Source organism: Gigantopelta aegis, chromosome 14 (genome assembly GCF_016097555.1).
Source record: "Gigantopelta aegis isolate Gae_Host chromosome 14, Gae_host_genome, whole genome shotgun sequence".
NCBI lineage: Eukaryota > Metazoa > Mollusca > Gastropoda > Neomphalida > Peltospiridae > Gigantopelta > Gigantopelta aegis.
In genome coordinates this window covers 38,205,954-38,228,610 of record NC_054712.1, presented here as the reverse complement: position 1 = coordinate 38,228,610, position 22,657 = coordinate 38,205,954, and the positions used below count along the sequence as shown (strand labels likewise).

At 41.4% G+C, this 22,657-nt stretch overlaps 1 protein-coding gene across 1 annotated transcript; it reads left to right on the top strand.

The window, feature by feature from the left end:
- Positions 1 to 11,131: 11,131 nt before the first annotated feature.
- LOC121389225 lies at positions 11,132 to 14,365 on the top strand. The gene has a single exon (XM_041520826.1). The coding sequence runs from the start codon at positions 11,132 to 11,134 to the stop codon at positions 14,363 to 14,365; it is 3,234 nt and encodes a 1,077-aa protein (XP_041376760.1).
- The last annotated feature ends 8,292 nt before the right edge of the window (positions 14,366 to 22,657 follow it).

Here is a 22,657-nt window from a genome sequence, read left to right as displayed (position 1 = left end):
TGATTTTTGATCCGGTGATGATGATGATGATAACTAGTTTAACGTGCCCATATACCACTAGGGTTTCGAACACGCCCATCCCGAGTCCGACCTCCGATAAGATCGGTGGCCTGACTCGGGATGGAGGGGGGGGGGGGGGGGGGGGGGGGGGGATGAAAATGGGCAGAATTTTGTTAATAGAATAAATAAAATTTTTAAAAAAGGTTACAAGCCAAAAATAAAAAGAATTGACTGTTCGGCCGAATATTTATATACTCTTCAAAAAAAGAAACGCAAAAGGGTACAAATGGGTTATAACTCCGCTTTTATGTTTCCTACCGGTTCATGCTTTGTGAATATAAGGTCATTGCATGTCCAAAACACATTCCCACGGTTACATTCGATAAAACGCAGCTACTGTACAATAAAGTTCCAAAATGTGAATATTCGCAAAAACGCAGCCACGTGCAAACCATGTCACCACTGCACGTGCGTTGTCTGCACGTGCAACATGAACACCGACAGTATAAAAGTGCAGGGTGTTCGCTTGCCTGACCTCTGTATCTGGCCAACAGTTGACAATCTCAGTGAACCGCAGAGAAACAATGCCATCGGCCGACTAGACGCAGGCGAATCCAGAACGGCCGTTGCCAGGGCATTCCATGTGTCCCCAAGCACCATCTCCAGACTGTGGGACCGTTACCAGCAACATGGATGAACACGTGACCCCCCTAGATCCGGTCGACCACGGGTCACTACCCCCGGGCAGGACCGCTACATCCGGGTACGCCACCTTCGGGAACGATTGACTACTGCCACCTCCACAGCCGCAGCAATACCAGGTTTGCGCAGGATATCCGACCAGACCGTACGGAACCGCCTACGTGAGGTAGGAATTCGTGCCAGTCGTCCAGTTCGAGGTGTCATCTTAACACCACAACACCGTCGACTCCGAATGCAGTGGTGCCAGATTCATCGACAATGGCCTCAACTGCGATGGAGACAGGAGTGGTTCAGTGACGAGTCCCGATTTCTGCTCCGACGTCATGATGGAAGATGTCGCGTGTATAGGCGTCGTGGTGAACGTTATGCGGCAAACTGCGTGCAGGAAGTGGACAGATTCGGCGGGGGTAGTGTCATGGTGTGGGCAGCCATCTCACACACTGGCAGAACTGACCTGGTCCACGTGCAGGGCAACCTGAATGCACAGGGCTACATTGACCAGATCCTCCGGCCACACATCGTTCCAGTTATGGCCAACGCCAACGCAGTGTTCCAACATGACAACGCCAGGCCTCACACAGCACGTCTCACAACGGCTTTCCTACAGAACAACAACATTAATGTCCTTCCTTGGCCATCGATATCACCGGATTTGAACCCAATTGAGAATCTATGGGACGAGTTGGACCGACGCCTCCGACAGCGACAACCACAGCCCCAGACCCTGCCCGAGCTGGCAGCAGCCTTGCAGGCCGAGTGGGCCACCATCCCCCGGGACGTCATCCGTACTCTGGTGCTTCAATGGGCAGGCGGTGCCAGGCAGTTGTCAACACACGCGGAGGCCACACCCGGTATTGACTCCAGATGACCTTGACCTTGGTGGTGTGTCCTATAACTTACTCACAATGGACTAGAGTGAATTGTGAACAATCCTGCAACATTTGGTAATTATCGGACTCACCATTCAATAATTAAATCAATTCTCCAAATGTTACGACAATGTGGTTTTGCGTTTTTTCTTTTGAAGAGTATATAATTTGGAGCATTTTAGAAGGACAGTCCAAAATTAAATAAGAGAAAGAAGAGAGGATCGAACTATTTAATAATATTTTTAAAAAAGAAGTAATTTCGCCATAATATTTTGAACGCAGATCTAAAAGTTTAAAGTCCGATCGATATGTCCACGCGAGTGGCCTCGTTAAGGCCGTTTGGGTGCACAGCTTAATGGGACGAGATGGGTTGCATCCCGTCAAGAAAACCCCTAGATTGACAGTCGATAGACGTTGAAGGTGTAGTGCTGTGCTGAAATACAGATCTTGAGAAGCCGGATCCGTCTGAACGAGAGAGAGTATCAGACTAGGGTATAGTCCAGTCGTCATGGCCGCATACATGGCCAATGGCCGCATACATCCCTGTAGAAAACTTCATTTCGCTGACAAAAACAACGAAATGAAGGACCCCCAAGTGGAGCACACGAAAGCACGTGCAGTGTGCACAAGCGAAACAAACACGTCTTACCGCGTGGAGCTCCAAACTGGGAATGTTTTGATCCGGAGTCCGGTGTAGAGCGATTACGAATTAGTCAGAGATTTATACCTAAGAGATAAACGGTAGCTGAACGCGGCTTTAGAAATGGACCGGTTTACGCAGAGATCCGGATTACACAGAATCCGGTTTAGACAGAGTCCACTGTATATATATATAGTAATGGGTGTGAAATACCAGCACTGGACATAGTTCGTTGGGATGACATGCACTCACGAATGACCGTCAGTTATTCTCTATGTATCATTATGTTTACTGTCATCAATGGGACATCGTGTCGGATCCTACCAAAGCGTCATTAATTAGTGTCTAAAACATATATACATGTAGGTTATTAAATCTGAAGACACCAACGTTTATTTTTTATTGTTTTGTAGTTCATTCATAACATTAAACTTTGACCAAGTTTGGTGCACTGGTTTGAAAGATAAACAACCCAATTAGTTGAATGGATCCACCGAGGTGGTTCGATCCTGCAACGCAAGCACCTCAAACGAGCACTCAACCGACTGAGCTAAATCCCACCCCTAGTTTTCATATAATCTGCAGCAAGTCACCAACCGAAACGAACTAACTGGTATGAGTCTAGGTTGTTGTTTTTCTAAAGTGTAAACGTTTGTTTTGTTTAACGACACCACTAGAGCACATTGGTTAATTAATCATCGGTTATTGGATATCAAACTTTTGATAACCGACAGTTCTTGAGAAACCCGCTAAATGTTTTTCATTAGCAGCAAGATACCATTTATATGCACTTTCCAACATACAGGACAGCACGTACCACGGCCTTTGAAATACCAGTCGCGGAGCATTGATTGGGACAGAGAAACCACAACCAGAGAGTGGGTCGACTGAGGAGGTTTGATCCTTCGACCAGAGAACCTCAGGCAAGCGCTCTTCCAACTTATTGTATGCATTATAAAGATCATTTCTTCAGTTAAAAATAAGGGGCGGGACGTAGCCCAGTGGTAAAGCGGTCGCTTGATGCGCAGTCGGTTTGGGATCGATCCCCGTCAGTGGGCCCATTGGGCTATTTCTCGCTCCAGCCAGTGCTCCACGACTGGTACACCAAAGGCCGTGGTATGTGCTATCCTGTCTATGGGATGGTTCATACAAACGATCCCTTGCTGCTAATCGAAAAGGATAGCCCATGAAGTGGCAACAGCGGGTTTTCTCTCTCAATATATATATGGTCCTTAATCACATGTCCGAGGCCATATAACCGTAAATAAAATGTGTTGAGTGCGTCGTTAAATAAAACATTTCCTTCCTTCAGTTAAAAATAAAGAATAAAAAAAACCATATCAAATACTAAATAAAGCTGCTTTCAGGCCCGAAGGAAGAATATAAATAGTAAAATAAAGACAAACTAATCTTATGGTTTCGTCCCTCCCCCTTCCCCAACCACCGGTTCCTACGGGCCAAATTGAAAACTGAGATACATACGGTCCAAGGTCGTGTGCAAGAAAGATTAAAAGGGGGTGTTGTTTGGTCTTTAGACTAAAGTTCAAGGATATTGTAAGTCGCGTGATTGCCAATACAGTGTATGTCGTGTTGCTATCTTACACTGTAGAGGTGGTCAATCAAAGAAGTCAATATTTATTGAAGGTAAAATATTTGTTCTTAATTAAGATATATACTTGAATTATATACTTATATACATACATAGATAGATAGATAGATAGATAGATAGATAGATAGATAGATAGATAGATAGATAGATAGATAGATAGATAGATAGATAGATAGACAGACAGACAGACAGACAGACAGATACACACACACACACACACACACACACAGAGAGAGAGAGAGAGAGAGAGAGAGAGAGAGAGAGAGAGAGAGAGAGAGAGAGAGAGATAGAGACACACATTTACATACATACGTGTGTGTGTGTGTGTGTGTGTGTGTATGTTTACATCATTCCAAATTAATTTTGTGCACGTCGCTAATATGTATACAGAGTTTACCTGGAAAACAGTTAAATGCCTCCTAAAAAAAAGCTAATCAATGTAAACAGTGTTATGGTTACGCGACCGCGAATGTCACTGGTAAATTAATCATTTCGGTAATGACACAGACAGATATTCAATTGTTAAGATGTAAATGTTTGCTAGTGGTTCTAACGCGTAGTGCGCTCAACGTTATTATTAAACATATATACCAAATCATAGATGTACGGGCTCCAATTTTTGTAGGGGGTAGGGGGGTGCGACTGGTTTTTGCCGGAATTAAACGAAAATGCACGAATCTGGATAACAACATTAAGTCATATTAGCATTACTACCAACCAGTTACATAAGGTTGCAAACAAATCACTACGCATTTTTACATATAATTATTTTTTTCAAGAATCGATACAATTATGAATTTATCAAGAATCGTATTTCGGCCTACGATAAAACTAATTTTGATGGTAGAATGATAGAAATACATGGCAGAAAGGTCTCAGGTTAGCACATTTCCCCCGAATATCTCTATAATTTTTGCCCGAATTTGAAGTTTTTCTTCAGCACGGGGGGGGGGGGGGGGGGGGGGGGGGGGGGGGGGTTGCTCCCCGCCCGCCTCCTGCTTCGTACATGTTTGTACCAAATGTTCAGAGATTACACGTAAACTTTGGTAATACGTATTCCCTGTATTGAACATAATACCTGAAATTCAGTTATACATGTTCTCTGTATATAAATTAACTGAGAGCGGTAGGTGACAATGAAAACTAGGACCGTACTAAACACATAAGGTAGTATATATTACATATAATACCATATGCTCATATAATATAAAACATATATACAACTATAGAAATATTTGAGCTTAGTGGGGTCGGTGTTTGAATAAAAACGTAATTTGTTTTAAATAAGTTAATTAAATATAAATAAAAAGTCGATTTAAAAACAAAAAATGTTTCGTGTGAATTACGAATGCCTTAAAACATGTTTTATTTTATAAAATAAATAATTTGTAATGTAAAACTGAAGACTGATTTAGTTGGGGTTTTTTTATAAATAAATAAATAATTTTTAATGTAAAATTAAAGACTGATAACGTATTGGTATGGTTCGCTGTACAGCGGCCACTAAAATAGCCCAAATAACGTTTTAAAAGGCGAAGTGTGATTGGTCAATATTTAAATTATTATTTACAGACAAAATGTTACCTGGACATTGGAGACTATGCAATCGGATTAAAATTAGTTCTACTGGTCTAAATAAGGCATTCGTAGTTCACATGAAATATATCGTATACCCTCAGGATAATTCGGAATATTTTCAACTTATTTTCAAATCACTGGCATGATTCTGCAAGTAAGGTTTTGATTGGTGGACATGAGCTCCAACTGGCTGCTGTTAGATCCACATGTAATAGTGGAGCTAATTTTAATTAGATTGATTGAGATGAGTGTTTGTCGTCGGTGTTTGTTAAAAATAACAACCTGTAGTGGGTTCGGGTTCAGGGGCCTAATTCACAAAGGTCTCTTAGGCTCTGCTAGACAACAAAGCATCCTCTTTGTAAGTATTTTAGCATTGCACTGCGAGATCGCAAAGTTGCGAGAGCTTAGTGAATTAGGCCCCTGAAGCGTACGAGACAGGGGCGAGGAGGCGCGGAGGGGGGGGGGGGGTTCTGCTCCACTAGTGCTGGAGGAAAACCTCAAATTCGGGCAAAAATGACAGAGCTGTCTGGGGAAAATGTGCTAACTTGGGTTCTTTTTACCATGTATTTCCATCATTTTACACTCAAAAGTAGTTGTAATTCATGTAAAAATGCGTAGTGATTCGTCTACAACCATATATAGGTGTCTGGTAGTAATGCTAATGGAAATAAATGTTGTTATACAGATTCTCGCATTTTCGTTTAATTCAGGCAAAAATGGGATCCCGTAATGCCTATGATCAAGTTTACAAATATATATATATATATATATATATATATATATATATATATATATCCCACTATTTTATTTCGCAAACACCTGATATCATCAGTGTTAACTTACGATAGTGATTCATGAGTGCATTCCATCACAGCTGTACTGATTCTAATGTGCTCTGTCCGGTGCAAGTTTTGATTTAGGAAACTAGTCTGGGAGTGGCAGTCCTCTTTTTCGTGGTGCAAAAGGGATGGAATCTCCAGTAAAGGATCTCCCCGTGAGTGGCTCTCCTCCTAGAGACGAGGTACGAGATAGAGATACAAGGAATCAATCACTATTTTGACAAATACCCTTTCGACTCTGCATTGTGCAAAGATACGGCCGTGTATGACTGGTTTGCCGTTCAGATTAAGTTGAATAGAGGAAAACGTATGCAATACAAAACATTGAAATGTTGCATAAGACCAACCGGCCTCGGTGGCGTAATGGTTAGGCCATCGGTCTACAGGCTGGTAGGTACTGGGTTCGGATCCCAGTCGAGGCATTGGATTTTTAATCCAGATACCGACTCCGAACCCTGAGTGAGTACTCCGCAAGGCTCAATGGGTAGGTGTAAACCACTTGCACCGACCAGTGATCCATAACTGGTTCAACAAAGGCCATGGTTTGTGCTATCCTGCCTGTGGGAAGCGCAAATAAAAGATCCTTTGCTGTTAATCGGAAAGAGTAGTCCATGTAGTGGCGACAGCGGGTTTCCTCTCAAAATCTGTGTGGTCCTTAACCATATGTCTGACGCCATATAACTGTAAATAAAATGTGTTTAGTCCGTTGTTAAATAAAACATTTCTTTCTTTCTTTGCATAAGACCAGTTTATTATTATGTTGCCTAATGAGTATAAAATGTTTGTTTTGATACAAGACTTGCTTTTTAAACTGCGCGTGATACAAAACGTAATGTTAAAATAGGCTATACCATTGAGAACATACTCAACATTTACTGTTCGTACTGAAAAAAAAAGAATGGTCAATAATTTATTGTCCCACTATTTTTTTTTTGCATCACATAGTCTTTGTTTTTTAGGATAATATATTCTTTACTTCTTCGAGTGTTAGTTTTGCCCCAACATTTTGAGGACTCGTTTTAAAAAAAATTAGCAGCGAAAGTGTACGCACGACAGCTGTGGACTTTCTCCGAGAGACAGTCCCATATCAATTAGGCTGCAGTCGAGGAGCATAAAAGAGGAATGTTGTAGGCAAAATTTACACATGAAAAAAAACAACCTAGTGTATTTTATTTTAGGTAAACAACATAGCTGAACAATCGGCTACAAGTATTGTTTTAGTACATATATTCTGTTATGTTATTAGTCTGGTGCGACCGGAGCGAACTATATGTTTCATCTCTGTCCTGTCTGTCTGTCTGTCTGTCTGTTCGTCCGTCCGTCCGTCCGTCCGTCTGTCTGCCCCACATATAATTTTCTCGATGGGTTTTTTTTTCCCCACAATGTTTTGAGATATTGAGCTGACATTTTGTGTATGGCTTTATCGTGTACTGTTACAGATCAAGCTTGACTTTCATGACGATTTTAACCATTCTTCACAAAGATAGGTGACACGTATTGCTTTGTTTTCCGGGTCCCCCCTCCCCCACTGATTCAAAATATTGAGATGACATTTTGTGTACAAACGTATAGCTTTATCAAGTGCTGTTACAGATCAAGTTTAACTTTCAAAGTCATCTACCCATTTTTCACAGAATTATGGCCCTTGAATTTAGGAGATATGAAAATTTGTTCGGCCCAATAGGGACACGTATTGCTTTAGCTGTACTCTCAGAATGCTTGTTGAATGTTGTTTTTTTATATTGGCCTATATAAAGATTCAAGGTCAGTTGTAAGAGCTCTTCTGTAGCTATATTGGCTCTAGGCAACGCCGAGGGACAATATTACCACCGGAAGGTCGTTACAACTGCCCGAGGACCTATAACTAGGCCAATGTGAAACCCCCCTATTCGTAGCTCCCAACCTTTTCTATTATATCGACCGTTCCAAATTGCGCCTAATTTCCTTCATCAAAATGCGCACCCTTTCTCTTTAGACTTAATCCTACCGGACATTCCAAATTCCATAGCACCATAACACCCCCCGCCTGTTACGGTCGGGCTGCTGGTGATCTCTTGCAATTGCCAGTGCAGGCGGTGCCTCCTAGTACCCCCCCCCCCCCCCACACACACACACACAAACACCTTTCCTGTCCTGGACTGAGATATCTAACGGCTGAGGCCGGTACCTGTGCCCAAGACAGGCGTGCGGTACAACAGCTTGCTCTGAATGTGCACGTTAAACATTACTCCACTCCACTCCACCCCCCCCCCCCCCCCCCCCCCCCCCCTGTAACTGTATAAGTACGGTAAACGTGCGGAAGGTGTAGGCCTATGCGAGGGGGACGGGACGTAGCCCAGTGGTAAAGCGTTCGCTTGATGCGCGGTCAGTGTAGGATCGATCCCCGTCGGTGGACCCATTGGGCTATTTATCGCTCTAGCCAGTGCTTCACAACTGGTGTAACAAAGGCCGTGGTATTTACTATCAAAGAAAGAAAGAAATGTTTTATTTAACGACGCACTCAACACATTTTATTTACGGTTATATGGCGTCAGACATATGGTTAAGGACTACACAGATTTTGAGAGGAAACCCGCTGTCGCTACTACATGGGCTACTCTTCCGATTAGCAGCAAGGGATCTTTTATTTGCGCTTCCCACAGGCAGGATAGCACAAACCATGGCCTTTGTTGAACCAGTTATGGATCACTGGTCGGTGCAAGTGGTTTACACCTACCCACTGAGCCTTGCGGAGCACTCACTTAGGGTTTGGGGTCTGTATCTGGATTAAAAATCCCATGCCTCGACTGATCCGAACCCAGTACCTACCAGCCTGTAGACCGATGGCCTACCACGACGCCAGCGAGGCCGGTATATTTACTATCATGTCTATGGGATGGTGCATATAAAAAATCCCTTGCTGTTAATCGAAAAGAATAGCCCATGAAGTGGCGACAGCGGGTTTCCTCTCTCAATATTTGTGTGGTCCTTAACCATATGTCTGACGCCATTTAACCGTAAATAAAATGTGTTGAATGTGTCGTTAATAAAACATTTCCTTCCTTCCGTGTATGCGAGTTGCGTCCCTTGGGGGAAGTCGCGTTGTTGTCTGCGTTAATTTGGAATTGCGTTGGCCCTTAATGTTTCCACGTATTTTAGAATTTTATACCTATTTTCGAAACTTTGCGTACTGATTTTACGTACATTTTTATTTGTGTACTGTTGCATACTGTTACGTGTTTCTGCGATGTAGGCTATATTCAAGTGGATTGATATGGTTCATGAACTGTCAAGTTTTATAAGTTAAAACTTAAACTTAAATCGTTTGCAAAAACCCTTACACCCCCATTTAATGACAATTTGATTAATCAACATCTACTGGAACGGTGTTCATTTTTCTCTGGGAGTGTGTATTAATTTTAGTTTTTGGAGTAATACGGGCCCGTATGCAGGAGTTTTAATGGGGGAGGGGTGTGCGTATTTCTCGTGATGGTGGGGGTGGGGTGGAGTTTACATAACGTTATCTAAATTTGAGAGAAAAAATGTGGACCTTTGGTAGTAAAAAAAAATAAAAAAATGGGGGGGGGGGGGGGGGATGAGGTCGCACCCCTTCCCCCACACACACACACCCTGTATACGGGCCTGTAAAATATTTCGTCCTCTTTTTTTTTTTTTTTTCGGTGGAGACAGACAATTTTCTTCATGTTTTACTAATAATTTAAGACAAATTACTATGATGTTGTCATCTGCTAACGCAAAGTTCACTGAACATTAAAATGTATTAGCCTATATCCACGAACATTTGTTTCGCGTCAAAACATACACACAAATTTCTCGGAGGGAGATTACGAGGAAATATAATTGATTGTTTAAAGTGACATTCCTGAGTTTGCTGCATTGTCAGATGTTTCCGACTAATAAAATAGTTCTACGATTAAATTTACATATTAAATATATTTTCTGGTTTAGAATATCAGTATCTGTATGTTCAATGTGTTTCTGGTCGTCTTAATATTTGTAAGAAGCCCAAACTGGATTGTGTCTTCAAATAATTTCGTACGTACGAAAACATTATATTTTTGGAAATAAAATGAAATTTAACCTAGTACAAATATTAGGCCGACCAGAAACACGTTTAATATACAGCCACTAATGTTTTATTCAGAAAAATATATTTGATATGTAATTACAATCGTTAGAAAGTCTGTTAGTCGATAATATCTTAAAAAGTGCAGCAAACTCACGAATGTCCCTTTAAAGGAAAGTTATGACACGGATAGTAATTAAACTGTCATAAACAAAACGTGCGGTAACATAACTGCGGTAACATAACTGGTTGCATTAAGGGCGATAACGATAATAGGTAAAACTAATGTTATATTTACTTTTTAAAATCGCGTTTTTTATATAGTGCAACTGCATGGGAAATGAACAAAACAAGTTTTCATTAAAAGAATCTACAGATACAAGTAAACAGTTTTTCGAGGATTACTCACAATGAAGCAAGGTAGTCTTCTCGAGATGACCCATCATAAAAATATACCAGAAACACAATTCTCTAGATTAATAATCATTGGTATATGTATATCGAATTTTCTGACATTATACGTCATCACAACATAAGTTTTATATATACTCGAAGATGAAAATGTAGTCCCACTATTTGAAGTTGAATATATAGATATATTTACTGAGTCAATTATGATCATAAGTCAAGGACGAATCAAAGAGGGGAGACCAGAGGAATTTGATCTAAGTGATCCCTTTTTAACAATTTGTCTGCAGTTTTCATTGCAGTTCTTTTTATCCCTTGGTCCCCTCACCAAAAATATGTTTTCTGGGTCCACCCTTGCGTATAAGAGTGTACAGCAGCAATACAGTAATCCTGTTCTGTATTTTCAGATTACAAAATACAATGTCTTCCTCAAATTCCGTACCCGTCGTCGTCGGTGTAGATGTGGGTGGTACAAACACAGACGCCGTCATCCTATCGCAGGAGAAGGGCAGTTCCCAAGTGATATCTGCTGTCAAAGAGTTGACTACGAGTGACGTCACAACAGGCGTCAAGAGAGCCGTCCACTCGGCTTTAGTCAAGGCACACGACAAAGGTCATGAAATTGCTGTTGTCCAGGTGAATATCGGAACAACGCACTTCGTCAATGCCGCAGTCCAGGGCAAGGATCTTGCCAAGATCGCAGTGATACGATTGTGTGGGACAGTGTCTCACGCCTTGCCTCCATTTAGCGACTTTCCTCATGATCTCAGGAATGTCATTTGTGGTTCTGTGCATCTTGTTGATGGAGGATACAGATTTGATGGACGAGAGATTGACCCTGTCTCTAAGGATCAAATGTACAAAGTGGTTAAAGAAATAAAAGATGCTGGTATATTTGGAATCGTCCTCAGTGGGGTATTCTCCCCTATTCGATATGAACAAGAAATATTTGTGGCTGATCTTATCCGCAAAATGTTTCCTGAAGACCCTGGCTGGGATCCAAGCATCACTCTTTCTCATGAGATTGGCTCTCTTGGATTACTGGAAAGAGAAAATGCTGCTATCCTTAATGAATGTCTGAAGCCTTTGTGCAAGAAGACTATTCTCGGTTTCCATGATGCGCTAACTGCTGTTGGATTAACCTGTCCAATCTTTCTCACACAAAATGATGGAACTCTGGTCAACTCAGAAAATGTAATTCATCACCCAGTTCATACGTTTGCATCAGGTCCTACCAACAGCATGCGAGGAGCTGCTTACTTGTGCGATGTCAAGGATGCAATTGTAATTGACATTGGTGGCACGACGACAGATGTGGGAGTCTTAAAGAACAAATTCCCCCGAGAAGCTGCAACCCATGTCAAAATTGGAAATGTACGAACCAACTTCCGTATGCCTGATGTTCTGAGCATTGGTCTAGGAGGTGGTTCATATGTAGTAGGGAAGAAAACTGACGATGGACGACTGCAGGGTGTGACAGTTGGCCCACTAAGTGCAGGATTCAGATTAATGGACGAAGCAAAAGTATTTGCCTCAACGCCCGATGACTCAGGAAGAAAATTGACTACAACTGATATAGCTGTTGCAGGTGGCTTATGTGAACTTGGTAACCCAGAAAATGTAAAGAACATTTCAAAAGAAACCGTTGAAGCAGCCCTAAACAAAATTATTCAGATGATCGAGGAATGCATTGATAAAGTCAAGTTTAGTAACCAGAGTCTACCCGTTATACTTGTAGGAGGTGGAAGTATTCTTCTTAACCCAAACACACCAATTAAAGGTGCATCAAAAGTGATTAGACCAGAACATTTTGGAGTGGCCAATGCTATTGGAGCAGGGCTGTGTCAGGTTTCTGGAACTGTGGAGTCGGTCGTCAGTATGCTGGACATGGTGGATGTTGACCTGATGAATCAGAAAGTCAAAGAAGCTGTTGACGCTGTAACAGACGACCCTGATGGAAAGGAGCGTGAAATCGCTGAACAGAATGTCAGGAAGCCATTTTTTGTGGCAGCCAGAGACAAAGCTCTAGATGATTACATTGCCAAGGCAACAGAGATAGCTGTCAAAGCAGGAGCTGATCCAAAGTCCATTGAAATAATTGACAAACTAGATATGACATTATCCTATCTACCTGGCCAGGCAACTAGAATCAAGATAAAGGTTGTTGGAGACATGGTTGATTTCACAACTACGAACAAGGACCTTAAAATATGGACACCATCAGAACTGTCATCAAAGGTTGCTACAAAAACAGCATCTGTATCAGCTGAGAAGCAAGAATACACCTCCACAGGACAGAAGATTTCTGGAAAGGACACAGATGGCGATGCTACGAAACATCCAATGGAACCTTCGATTGATGATAATACTGGCGAGTGGATTTTATCAGAGTGGGATGTGGAATGCATTGTTGTCGGTGCGGGCATTTTTGGTTGTGGTGGTGGAGGTAATCCTCACCTTGGTCGACTGAGAGCACTAGAAGCAGTCCGAAAAGGCAAAAAGATCAGAATTGTGACTCCAGAATTCCTACTGAAGAATGCAGATCCAGAGAATGATTTGGTAGTTGTAGTAGCATTTATGGGAGCTCCATTAATCATGTACGAGCAACTTGTGTCTTCCGTGGAGACGACTGGAGCTCTGAAATGCATGGAAGATCTCTATCAAATAGGTCGATACGAGAACAATACCATCCTGAACAAAGAAGGAGTGGAAATTAAGAAAAGGGCAGGAATGACATTCATTGAAGACTATAAACAGACATCCCAAAATGAATCTGGTAATAGTGTCAACAAGATAGGACAAAAATCGATCAAGGCATTGATAGCTGTGGAAATTGGAGGAATGAACGCTATAGAACCATACTTGGTGTCTGCCGACCTTGGTATACCAGTGGTGGACGCAGACGGGATGGGCAGAGCTTTTCCAGAGCTTCAGATGTTTATCCCTTACATGTATGGACTGAAACCATATCCTGCTACCTTGGTCGATGATAAAAATCGCCGAACTGTAATGTTGGAGTCACCATCGGGAAAACAACTGGAGCATTATTTCAGAGATACCGCCGTAGAAATGGGTTGTTCTGCGGGGATGGCATTGACACCTCTGACCAAATCCGATGTGATGACTAAATGCCCACAACACACGATAAGCCGTGCATGGCGTCTCGGCAACGCCATTCTTAAAGCTCGACTTGAAAAAATATCACCAATCGACACAATCCTTGCCACTGAGACTGCGATTCATGTTCTGACAGGCAAGATTTCTGATGTCATAAGAGAAACAAGCGGAGGTTTCAACGTAGGAAGAGTCATCATTGAAGGTCTGGAAGAATTTGCAGAACAGAAAATCCTCATCGAGTTCCAGAACGAGAATCTGGTTATTATTCCACTTGACAAAGATGGGAACCATGGGAAGTCTATCGCGTGCGTCCCTGACATGATATGCATCATCGATGCCGATACAGCTGAGCCGATAACTACCGAAGAGGTCCGATATGGAACAAGAGTGTCGGTCGTCGTGATTGCCTGTGAACCGATTCTCCGTACTCCGTCTGCTCTGAAGTTTGTTGGACCTCAAGCCTTCAGATATGGGGAAGAAATCCAATTTGAGCCTTTTGGTGACGCAAAGCCAGTTTCTCCTGTTGGTCCAGTATAAAATTTAAAAAATGCAAGACGTCGACCTGTCTTGAAGAAACCAAATAGCTATCCTCATGACTGGTCAGGTCGAACACTTTTTAAATGTCCATATCCAGTCACGGGTCAGTCTTAGGACTGCATGTTAGAAATTTAAGAACAACAATAAGTATTAAATAAATGAAATGTTGAGATAATATAAGACCAGATAATATAACATAACAACAGATATACAATATAACACTTGATGAATAACCCATTAATGTTTGTGTACTCTGTACCGTATGTGGAGTTGAAACCTTGTCTGAACACAGCTTATAGTTCCTGGACGTTATTTTGTGGTGCACGTTCGACTGGTGTAGGTCTACACTATATCTGTAGTTTATCCTTAAAGGCATGTTGTCACGGATCATTTATTTACCGTATATTAATTGCTCGCCGTAATATTATCTAAAAATATATACATTTGTTTTGTTGCTAAAAGTACTTTATTCGATCATTTACATAAGCGTTTTACAAAGTGAACGTGCGTTTTATAAACAATATATAGCTTTAGCTTTATAGGATTTAGCCTTCTACAACTGATTATTTTATCACTTGATTTGTTGTGAGGGTAATTATTATTAGTTGTGATAGGGTCAAGACATAATTATTAATACGTTGATACTAATATAATATATATCTTCATAATGTTATACTAGTGTTGCAAGAACATCATATATAGACTATCTCATATGATAACCGTATATATCTTCATAATGTTATACTAGTGGACAGTATATATCTTCATAATGTTATACTAGTGGACAGTATATATCTTCATAATGTTATACTAGTGGACAGTATATATCTTCATAATGTTATACTAGTGGACAGTATATATCTTCATAATGTTATACTAGTGTTGCAAGAACATAATATATAGACTATCTCATATGATAACCGTATATATCTTCATAATGTTATACTAGTGGTGCAAGAGCATACATAGACTACCTCATAAGATAACTGTATTGTATTACACTTTTTTTCTTCTCTTTTTCTTTTCTTCTTTTTTGATGAAATAAAACTAATATTGAAACACGACAACACGCAGTTACTCAATGTTATAAGCAGCGCTTTAAACCAGACACTGGTCGATATAATTAGAAATAAACGGTATCTTGAGTGGGTGCACAACATCTAGTGGGGGGGGGGGGGGAGGTGTGTCTAGTGGGTGTACAAACCACATGTTGGGGGGGGGGGTATGCGACTGCCCTCTTTCCTTTCTGTCCTTTGACTTCTATTTCATTTCTTCCCGATCTGGCAGCTCCTCCTAGTTTACAACTTCTTTCGCTGTCCACTTCCACATCCCAGTCATTGTCTCTCCAACTACAACATGTGTTTGTCTCTTGTGTCTATTCGTGCCACACAGCTGCCATTTCCCATCAGCTTTAGCTGTGGGCTCAGTGTCTGACCACTTCAGAGAGTGTTCAGTAGTTACTTCTGGCATTATTAAGAGACACTTGTAACCATCTGCTATGCTCCCATACTACCAGTGAGTCAGACCAGCTTTATTAGCGGCAGACGACGAGGATGTCAGGTGGGTGCAGGGAAGTAAACAGAGACTGCACCCGTGAAGGAAATTGAGACAGGTAGTGTGGACAGCTCAGAAGACAGAGTTGGAGGAAACTGACAGAAAGGGTCGAAACAATGATATTTCTTTTCTTTTTCCTTTTCTTCTTCTTCTTTTTCTTCTTCTCGTTCTTCTTCTTTATCCCACTGCCCCCTTTCCTTTTTACTCATTTGAATTCCATCTCATTTCTTCCCTATCTGGCAACTCCTTCTTTCTTTCAACTTCTTTCGCTGTCCACCTCCACATCCCAGCCCTTGTTTCCAACTGCAACAGTTGCTTGTCTCTTGTGTCTATTCGTGCCACACACCTGCCATTTCCCATCAGCTTTAGCTGTGGGCTCAGTGTGTTGCCACTTTAGAGAGTGTTCAGTAGTTACTTTTGGCATTACTAAGAGGCATTTGTAACACCTACTATACGTCCCTACTACCAGCGGTCGTTAGTTAGTGCCGTGGATCAGACCAGCTTTATTAGTGACAGAGGATGAGGATGCCAGGTGGGTGCAGGGAAGTAAACAGAGACTGCACCCGTGGAGGAAGTTGAGATAGGTAGGTAATGGTGTGGACAGCTCAGAAGTTAGAGTCTGAGAAAACTGTCAGAAAGGAAATCTTTATTGATACAGAGGACAAAAAATACGTTCGTCCTTAAAGGGGGTACAGCACGCCATCTCCTCCTCCCCCGTTTCCTACAGGCCTAACAGAACTCTTGTTTAACGACACCTTAGTACACTAAACTACTGCTAACTTTTACAATTGATTATATATTTCTAAATTTGTACGATAGAGAAAAAGAGATCCCGATGCGGCTTCATAGGCTACTCCATACTCATGGGCTTCACCGTAGCCCAGTGGTGAAGCGCTCGCTCGCTTGATGCGCGGTCGGTTTGGGATCGATCCCCGTTAGTTGGCCTAATGGGCTATTTCTGGCTCCAGCCAGTGCACCACGACTGATATATCAAAGGCCGTGGTATGTGCCAGCCTGTCTATGGGAAAGTGCATATTAAAAATCCCTTCCTGCTAATCGAAAAAGAGTAGCCCATGAAGTGGCGACAGCGGGTTTCCTCTCTCAATATTTGTGTGGTCCTTAACCACAGGCTACTCAGGCTACTCAGGCTTCACAGGCTACTCCTAACGACAACGCAGCAAGGGATGGGTTTTTATATGCACTTTCCTATAGACAGGAGAGTACATACCACAGTATTTGATGTTCCAGTCGTCGGGTATTGGTTTGGACTGGTTTAAAAACCAGTTTCAGCCTTTTGGTGAAGTAAAGCCAGTTTCTCGTGTTTGTCCAGTATAAACAAAATTGGCTTGTTATAGACCTGTCATGATCGAACGAACCAGCTGCATGTGCCCAGAACTGCGTGCTTGAAACAATAAGTTGTATATAAAGGTCTGACGCTGCGTGTGGTGTTCTGGGTTGTCACGTGCACATTCAGTCTACAGGTATTACGTTTTTTGTTTTTGTTTTGTTTTGGGTTGTTTTGTTTGTTTTGTTTTTTGTTTTGTTTTCTTTTGGTTTTTTGTGGGGGGGGGGTGGGGGGAGGGAGTTGTTTGTTTGTTGTTGTTGTTGTTGGGTTGGGGGGAGGGGTTGGGGGTTTTTTGGGGGGTAGAAGTCTTATTGATATTATTTTGTCATATCTTTTTTTTTGTATAAAAGAGTTTATTAATTGTTATTCTAGATTTTTTTTTGTCAAGAGATAGTTAATTAGGTTGATTATGGCGGTTTTTAATATTATTATTGGTAGTGGTTGTAGTAGCAGTAGTAGCAGTAACAGCAATAGCAGTAGCAGTAGCTGTATCTGTAGTAGAAACAGTAACAGTAGCAGTAGTTATTGTAGTAGTAGCAGCAGTAACAGTAGCAATCTAATTAAAATTAGCTCCACTGGTTAATTACTATTACCTGTGGATCTAACAGCTCCCCGTTGGAGCTCGTGTCCAGTTGACCTTTCATTCGACCAAACAAAACCTTAAATGCAAAATCATGCCAGTGATTTGATGATGATGATAACTTGTTTAACGTGCCCATATACCACTAGGGTTTCGAACACGCCCATCCCGAGTCCGACCTCCGATAAGATCGATGGTCTGACTCGGGATGGAGGGGGGGGGGGGGGGGGGGGGTGAAAATGGGCAGAATTTTGAAAATCGCAATTAGTAAAAAAGTTAATAGAATAAATAAAAAAAATAAAAAGGTTACAAGCTAAAAATAAAAAAGAATTGACTGCTCGGCCGAATATTTATATAATTTGGAGTATTTTAGAAGGACAGTCCAAAATTAAATAAGAGAAAGAAGATAGGATCGGACTATTCGACATAAAATTTTGATCTAAAAGTTTAAAGTCCGATCGATATATCCACGCGAGTGGCCTCGTTAAGGCCGTTTGGGTGCACAGCTTAAAGGGACGAGATGGGTTGCATCCCGTCAAGAAAACCCCTAGATTGACAGTCGATAGACGTTGAAGGTGTAGTGCTTGCTGAAATACAGATCTTGAGAAGCCGGATCCGTCTGAAGGAGAGAGAGTATCAGACTAGGGTATAGTCCAGTCATCATGGGTTGGTATAGTGGTGCGGAGGGGCCCGACTCCGGAGGATACGAGATGGTATCACTATAAAGCAAGGTAAAGTCTAGAAAAAGAGTAGTAGGGGCCGACCCCGCTTCCTATTTCTTCTTAGAGTGGGGCGGTCAATCTTCCAGTGCTGCTGGCGTTCTGCAGAATGGCCGTCATACGATACACGAAAAAAAAAAAGTCAACAGTCAGACGGAGAAATGACGTGGAGGCAAGGAATCTCGCTAAAAAAGAATCCAACCTGGTGGTGCAGGTTGTCGAAACAAGAAGCGTTCCAGCGTTCAATCAGTTCCAATGGCCGCATACATCCCAGTAGAAAACTTCATTTCGCTGACAAAAACAACGAAATAAAGGACCCCCAAGTCGGGCACACGAAAGCACGTGCAATGTGCACAAGCGAAGCAAACACGTCTTACCGTGTGGAGCTCCAAACTGGGAATGCCTGATTTGAAAAGAATTTAAAAACATTCGGGATTATGCCGAGGGTATACGAAATGATTTGGGTGAATTACGAAGTATGCCGGAAACTAATTTTAATATAAAATTTTATATAAAATTCGTTTCAAGACAAAATAAAAAAAACTGTGATGGTATAGCCATAAAATCTGTTTATACTAGTATACAATCCAGACTTTATTACTGAATTTTTTTCCTGTTTTTTAATGTTGAAATAGATCAGCAAGTCCGCCTATTGCATAAATAGTCTCGCCTGATATTTTTAGAATTTGTATGCTCACGAATAACGCTATAAAAGGCGAAGTGTAATTGGTCGATATTTTCTTTTTGGCCGACCGTTCAAGATTGCGCCCAATTTCCTCAACCCAAATTGCGCACCTTTTCTCTTTGGCATAATACTTTGCTCCATTCCAAATTCAATAGCACCATCACCACCCCCCCCCCCCCCCACCCCCCCTCCCCTCCCCCCGCCTCCGCCTCCGCCTCCGCCTGCTACCGACCACGGTCGGGCTGCTGGTGCTCCCTTGCCAGTGCAGGCGGCGGTCCTCTCCTCCCCCCCCCCCCCCCCACCTTTCCTGTCCTGGACGGAGGAGCCGGCCCAGGACAGGCGTGCGCTACAACAGCTTGCTCTGAATGTGCACATAAAGCCCTATGACCTGACCTGACCTGGTCGATATTTAAATTGTTATAGATGACGCATCCATTCGGATGTTATGCTCGCGAATGCTTGAGGAACTCCTTGTGGACACCTCCAGACGTCTTATCAACTTTACATCAACTCAACATCATCACCACATGATACGTTTCCACCAACACTCCGGACGGCGACTGGCGGGCTGTGCACCATCATTTATTCATTCTCCTTTCCTTCATTCCCTCCCTTCCTTCCTTATATCATCATCATAGTTAAAAACGCCCTTACCTACTGTATGTATAACTTGGGGGTGGTCGGGATGGGGGGTGGGGGACGCCGTGGTAGGGTGCGGTAGGGCGTAGGCGGTTTTGACCGATAGAATGCCTGTTAGGAGGCCTCCCTTCCCCGGCACTTCCATCCTATGGAAATCCGGATTGAGCGCGATGCCCCCCCCCCCCCCCCCCCTTTGCGAATCACTAGCCTCCAGGGTTCTTAATTAGTAATTAACATGCTATATGTTAAAGTTTGGTAAATATATATTAATATTATTACGTTATTTAGGCGAGCCCGACTGAAAATGGCATCAACTAAATTAATAAGTAAATACATAACCTGATATTTCTTATACATACATTTTTTTATTGGTGCATTTGAAAATGAACTATTATGTTTTATAAAGTAAAGTCCCATCTATTACTTTTTTAGGACATTTGGTCTTACCAACAAAATTTCTAAATTCTCCCCATCATCTCAACTACTCCCCCCTCCCCTATCCCCCACCCCCTCCTGCCCCGGAACCACTCACTGGCTATGTCAGAGGCTGGATCCGTAGTAGGCGTGCCTGAACGTTTATTGGATATGGGCATGTAAATAGAGTTCCTTCCTTCCTAAATTGTTATTTATAGATGAAATGTCACCTGGACATGGGAGTCCTCGCAATGCTGCTAGATTTACTAGTAGACCAGTAGAGTTAATTTTAATCAGATTGTAATAGTAGTAGTCTGTTTATATTTGTATAATTATGTTTATGCCACGGAGAGGAAGTGACAGATTTATTACAAATATACTGATGGAAAGAAATAAGGGAACACATCGAATTGTAGACCAAATTTAATTCACTACTAGCATAGTAATGTCTGTATTTCATACCAAGTTGTAATGTGGGATTGAATGTCTATAGTGTTGAATGTGCTGCCTATATTTCGTGTTGCTATCTGTGTGATCCTTTATTTCTTTCCATCAGTATAAATTGTACATGACAGTGTTCCAATTTATAAAATAAATGCGAACTTCCATACACTGCTAGAATTACAAAACAGAATAAATTATGCCATAAATAATTATTAAGAGAAACAAGACCACGTTAATTAATTACTAGTATCTGTACTTCAGTTCTTATTACATTAATAGAAATATTTCAGCACGAAGGAGTTATGTAATTTAGTTAGTGGAAATATACACGTTTTCGTGCATTTCATCTTCGTTTCATGCTGATCATCAGTTAATGTTTTGTATTTAAAATAGTTTGACACCCAACAGCCGATGTATTTTTTCGTTTTGGGGTATCGTTAAACATCTATACTACTCTATTATGTTTTGTTCTATTCATCTTCGTGATCTTAGCTAAACATTCCCATAACTTCTGATAGATACTACATAGATGTAATTAATTAATAATGACTGAAGACTTGTTTCACTGTTGCGTGTCATGACTATTTGCAAAGTCTATCTATTACTTTCGAACTAGGAAGTCATAAGTAATTTCTCGAAGGTACGGCGCACAGTCATTTTATTGTATAACTTGCACACAATAATGTTGAAAAGTAAGAGGTACACGGAGTAGCATGTTTTTTTTAATTATTAAAATAAATGTCATATCATCCTAGTACTTTATTTTTGACAGAAACTGACAACAAATGTAACAATTAGCTGCAATCAGTCAAGTGAGACAGAAGTCACATGTTTGAGACAGTATACGTCCTAAAATGTCGGGAGGGTGTCATTTGTCTAGACAGTTGTTCATCTCTATTGTGTAATAATTAAGAAAAAGAACAGATCCAAGCTCACAAATAACTAAAGCAGGTTTGACACTGATTATTCTTGCATTTCAATGTAAATGTTAATATACCGTTATCGCCAATTAGGTTTATCAATTTACACATTACCGACGGCAACCAAAAAGGAAGGGCGGGGGAGACGTAAAATTCACAATCAATATTTACCAAACAATCATCATTTTGAATGTTAGTAATTCGGTATTAGGACTACCCCAATATTAAGACCACAATTAAGTCCCGCTGATGGTCGCAATGGCGGGGTTCCACTGTATAATTTAGCAAATACATGTATGTTGCTTTATATTTATAATATACAATTTAGCCTGCTTTTAATTTCTTCAAGTTATCAAGAGGCAAACTAAGGCAGTAGTTAGACAATGGTATTCAAAAACGTTTAACATTGTATTTTTGTGTCTGTATGTCGTTAAACATTTATTCATTCCTTCATTCCAAAACGTTTTGACGGAAATTCAATTTCAAAAAGGATGTAATATGGTTTGTAGAGTGGTTTTACACAATGTATAATCACTAGTTTTAACTAATATAATGTTTTTGATGTCTTCATAATTTTATTGTTGCTTATACTTAATTAGAACCGAATCAGTAAATGTCACTTTATTACAGAAGTAAGGAGAGGTATCGATCCCCGTAGTCCCTCCCCCTCTCCATCTTCTCATGCGCTTGAACATAGTTCCCAATCAAAGCGTGAACATTATTCTAAACACGACCAGGCGAAAAAAAAAATGTAAATACGTTTTTGGGAAACATGTCTCGACCCTCGTATAAACTTCGCTCGCCACAGTCTAGTCCTCCTCAAGGGGGCGGGACGTAGTCCCGTGGTAAAGTGCTTGCTTAATGCGCGGTCAGTTTAGGATCGATCCCCGTCGGTGGCTCCATTGGGCTATTTTTCGTTCCAGCCAGTGCTCCACATCTGGCGTAACAAAGGCCGTGGTATGTACTATCCTGCCTGTGGAATGGTACATATA

Excerpts from the sequence above, each read along its gene's own strand:
- LOC121389225 (XM_041520826.1), top strand. The coding sequence starts at position 11,132 with ATGTCTTCCTCAAATTCCGTACCCGTCGTCGTCGGTGTAGATGTGGGT.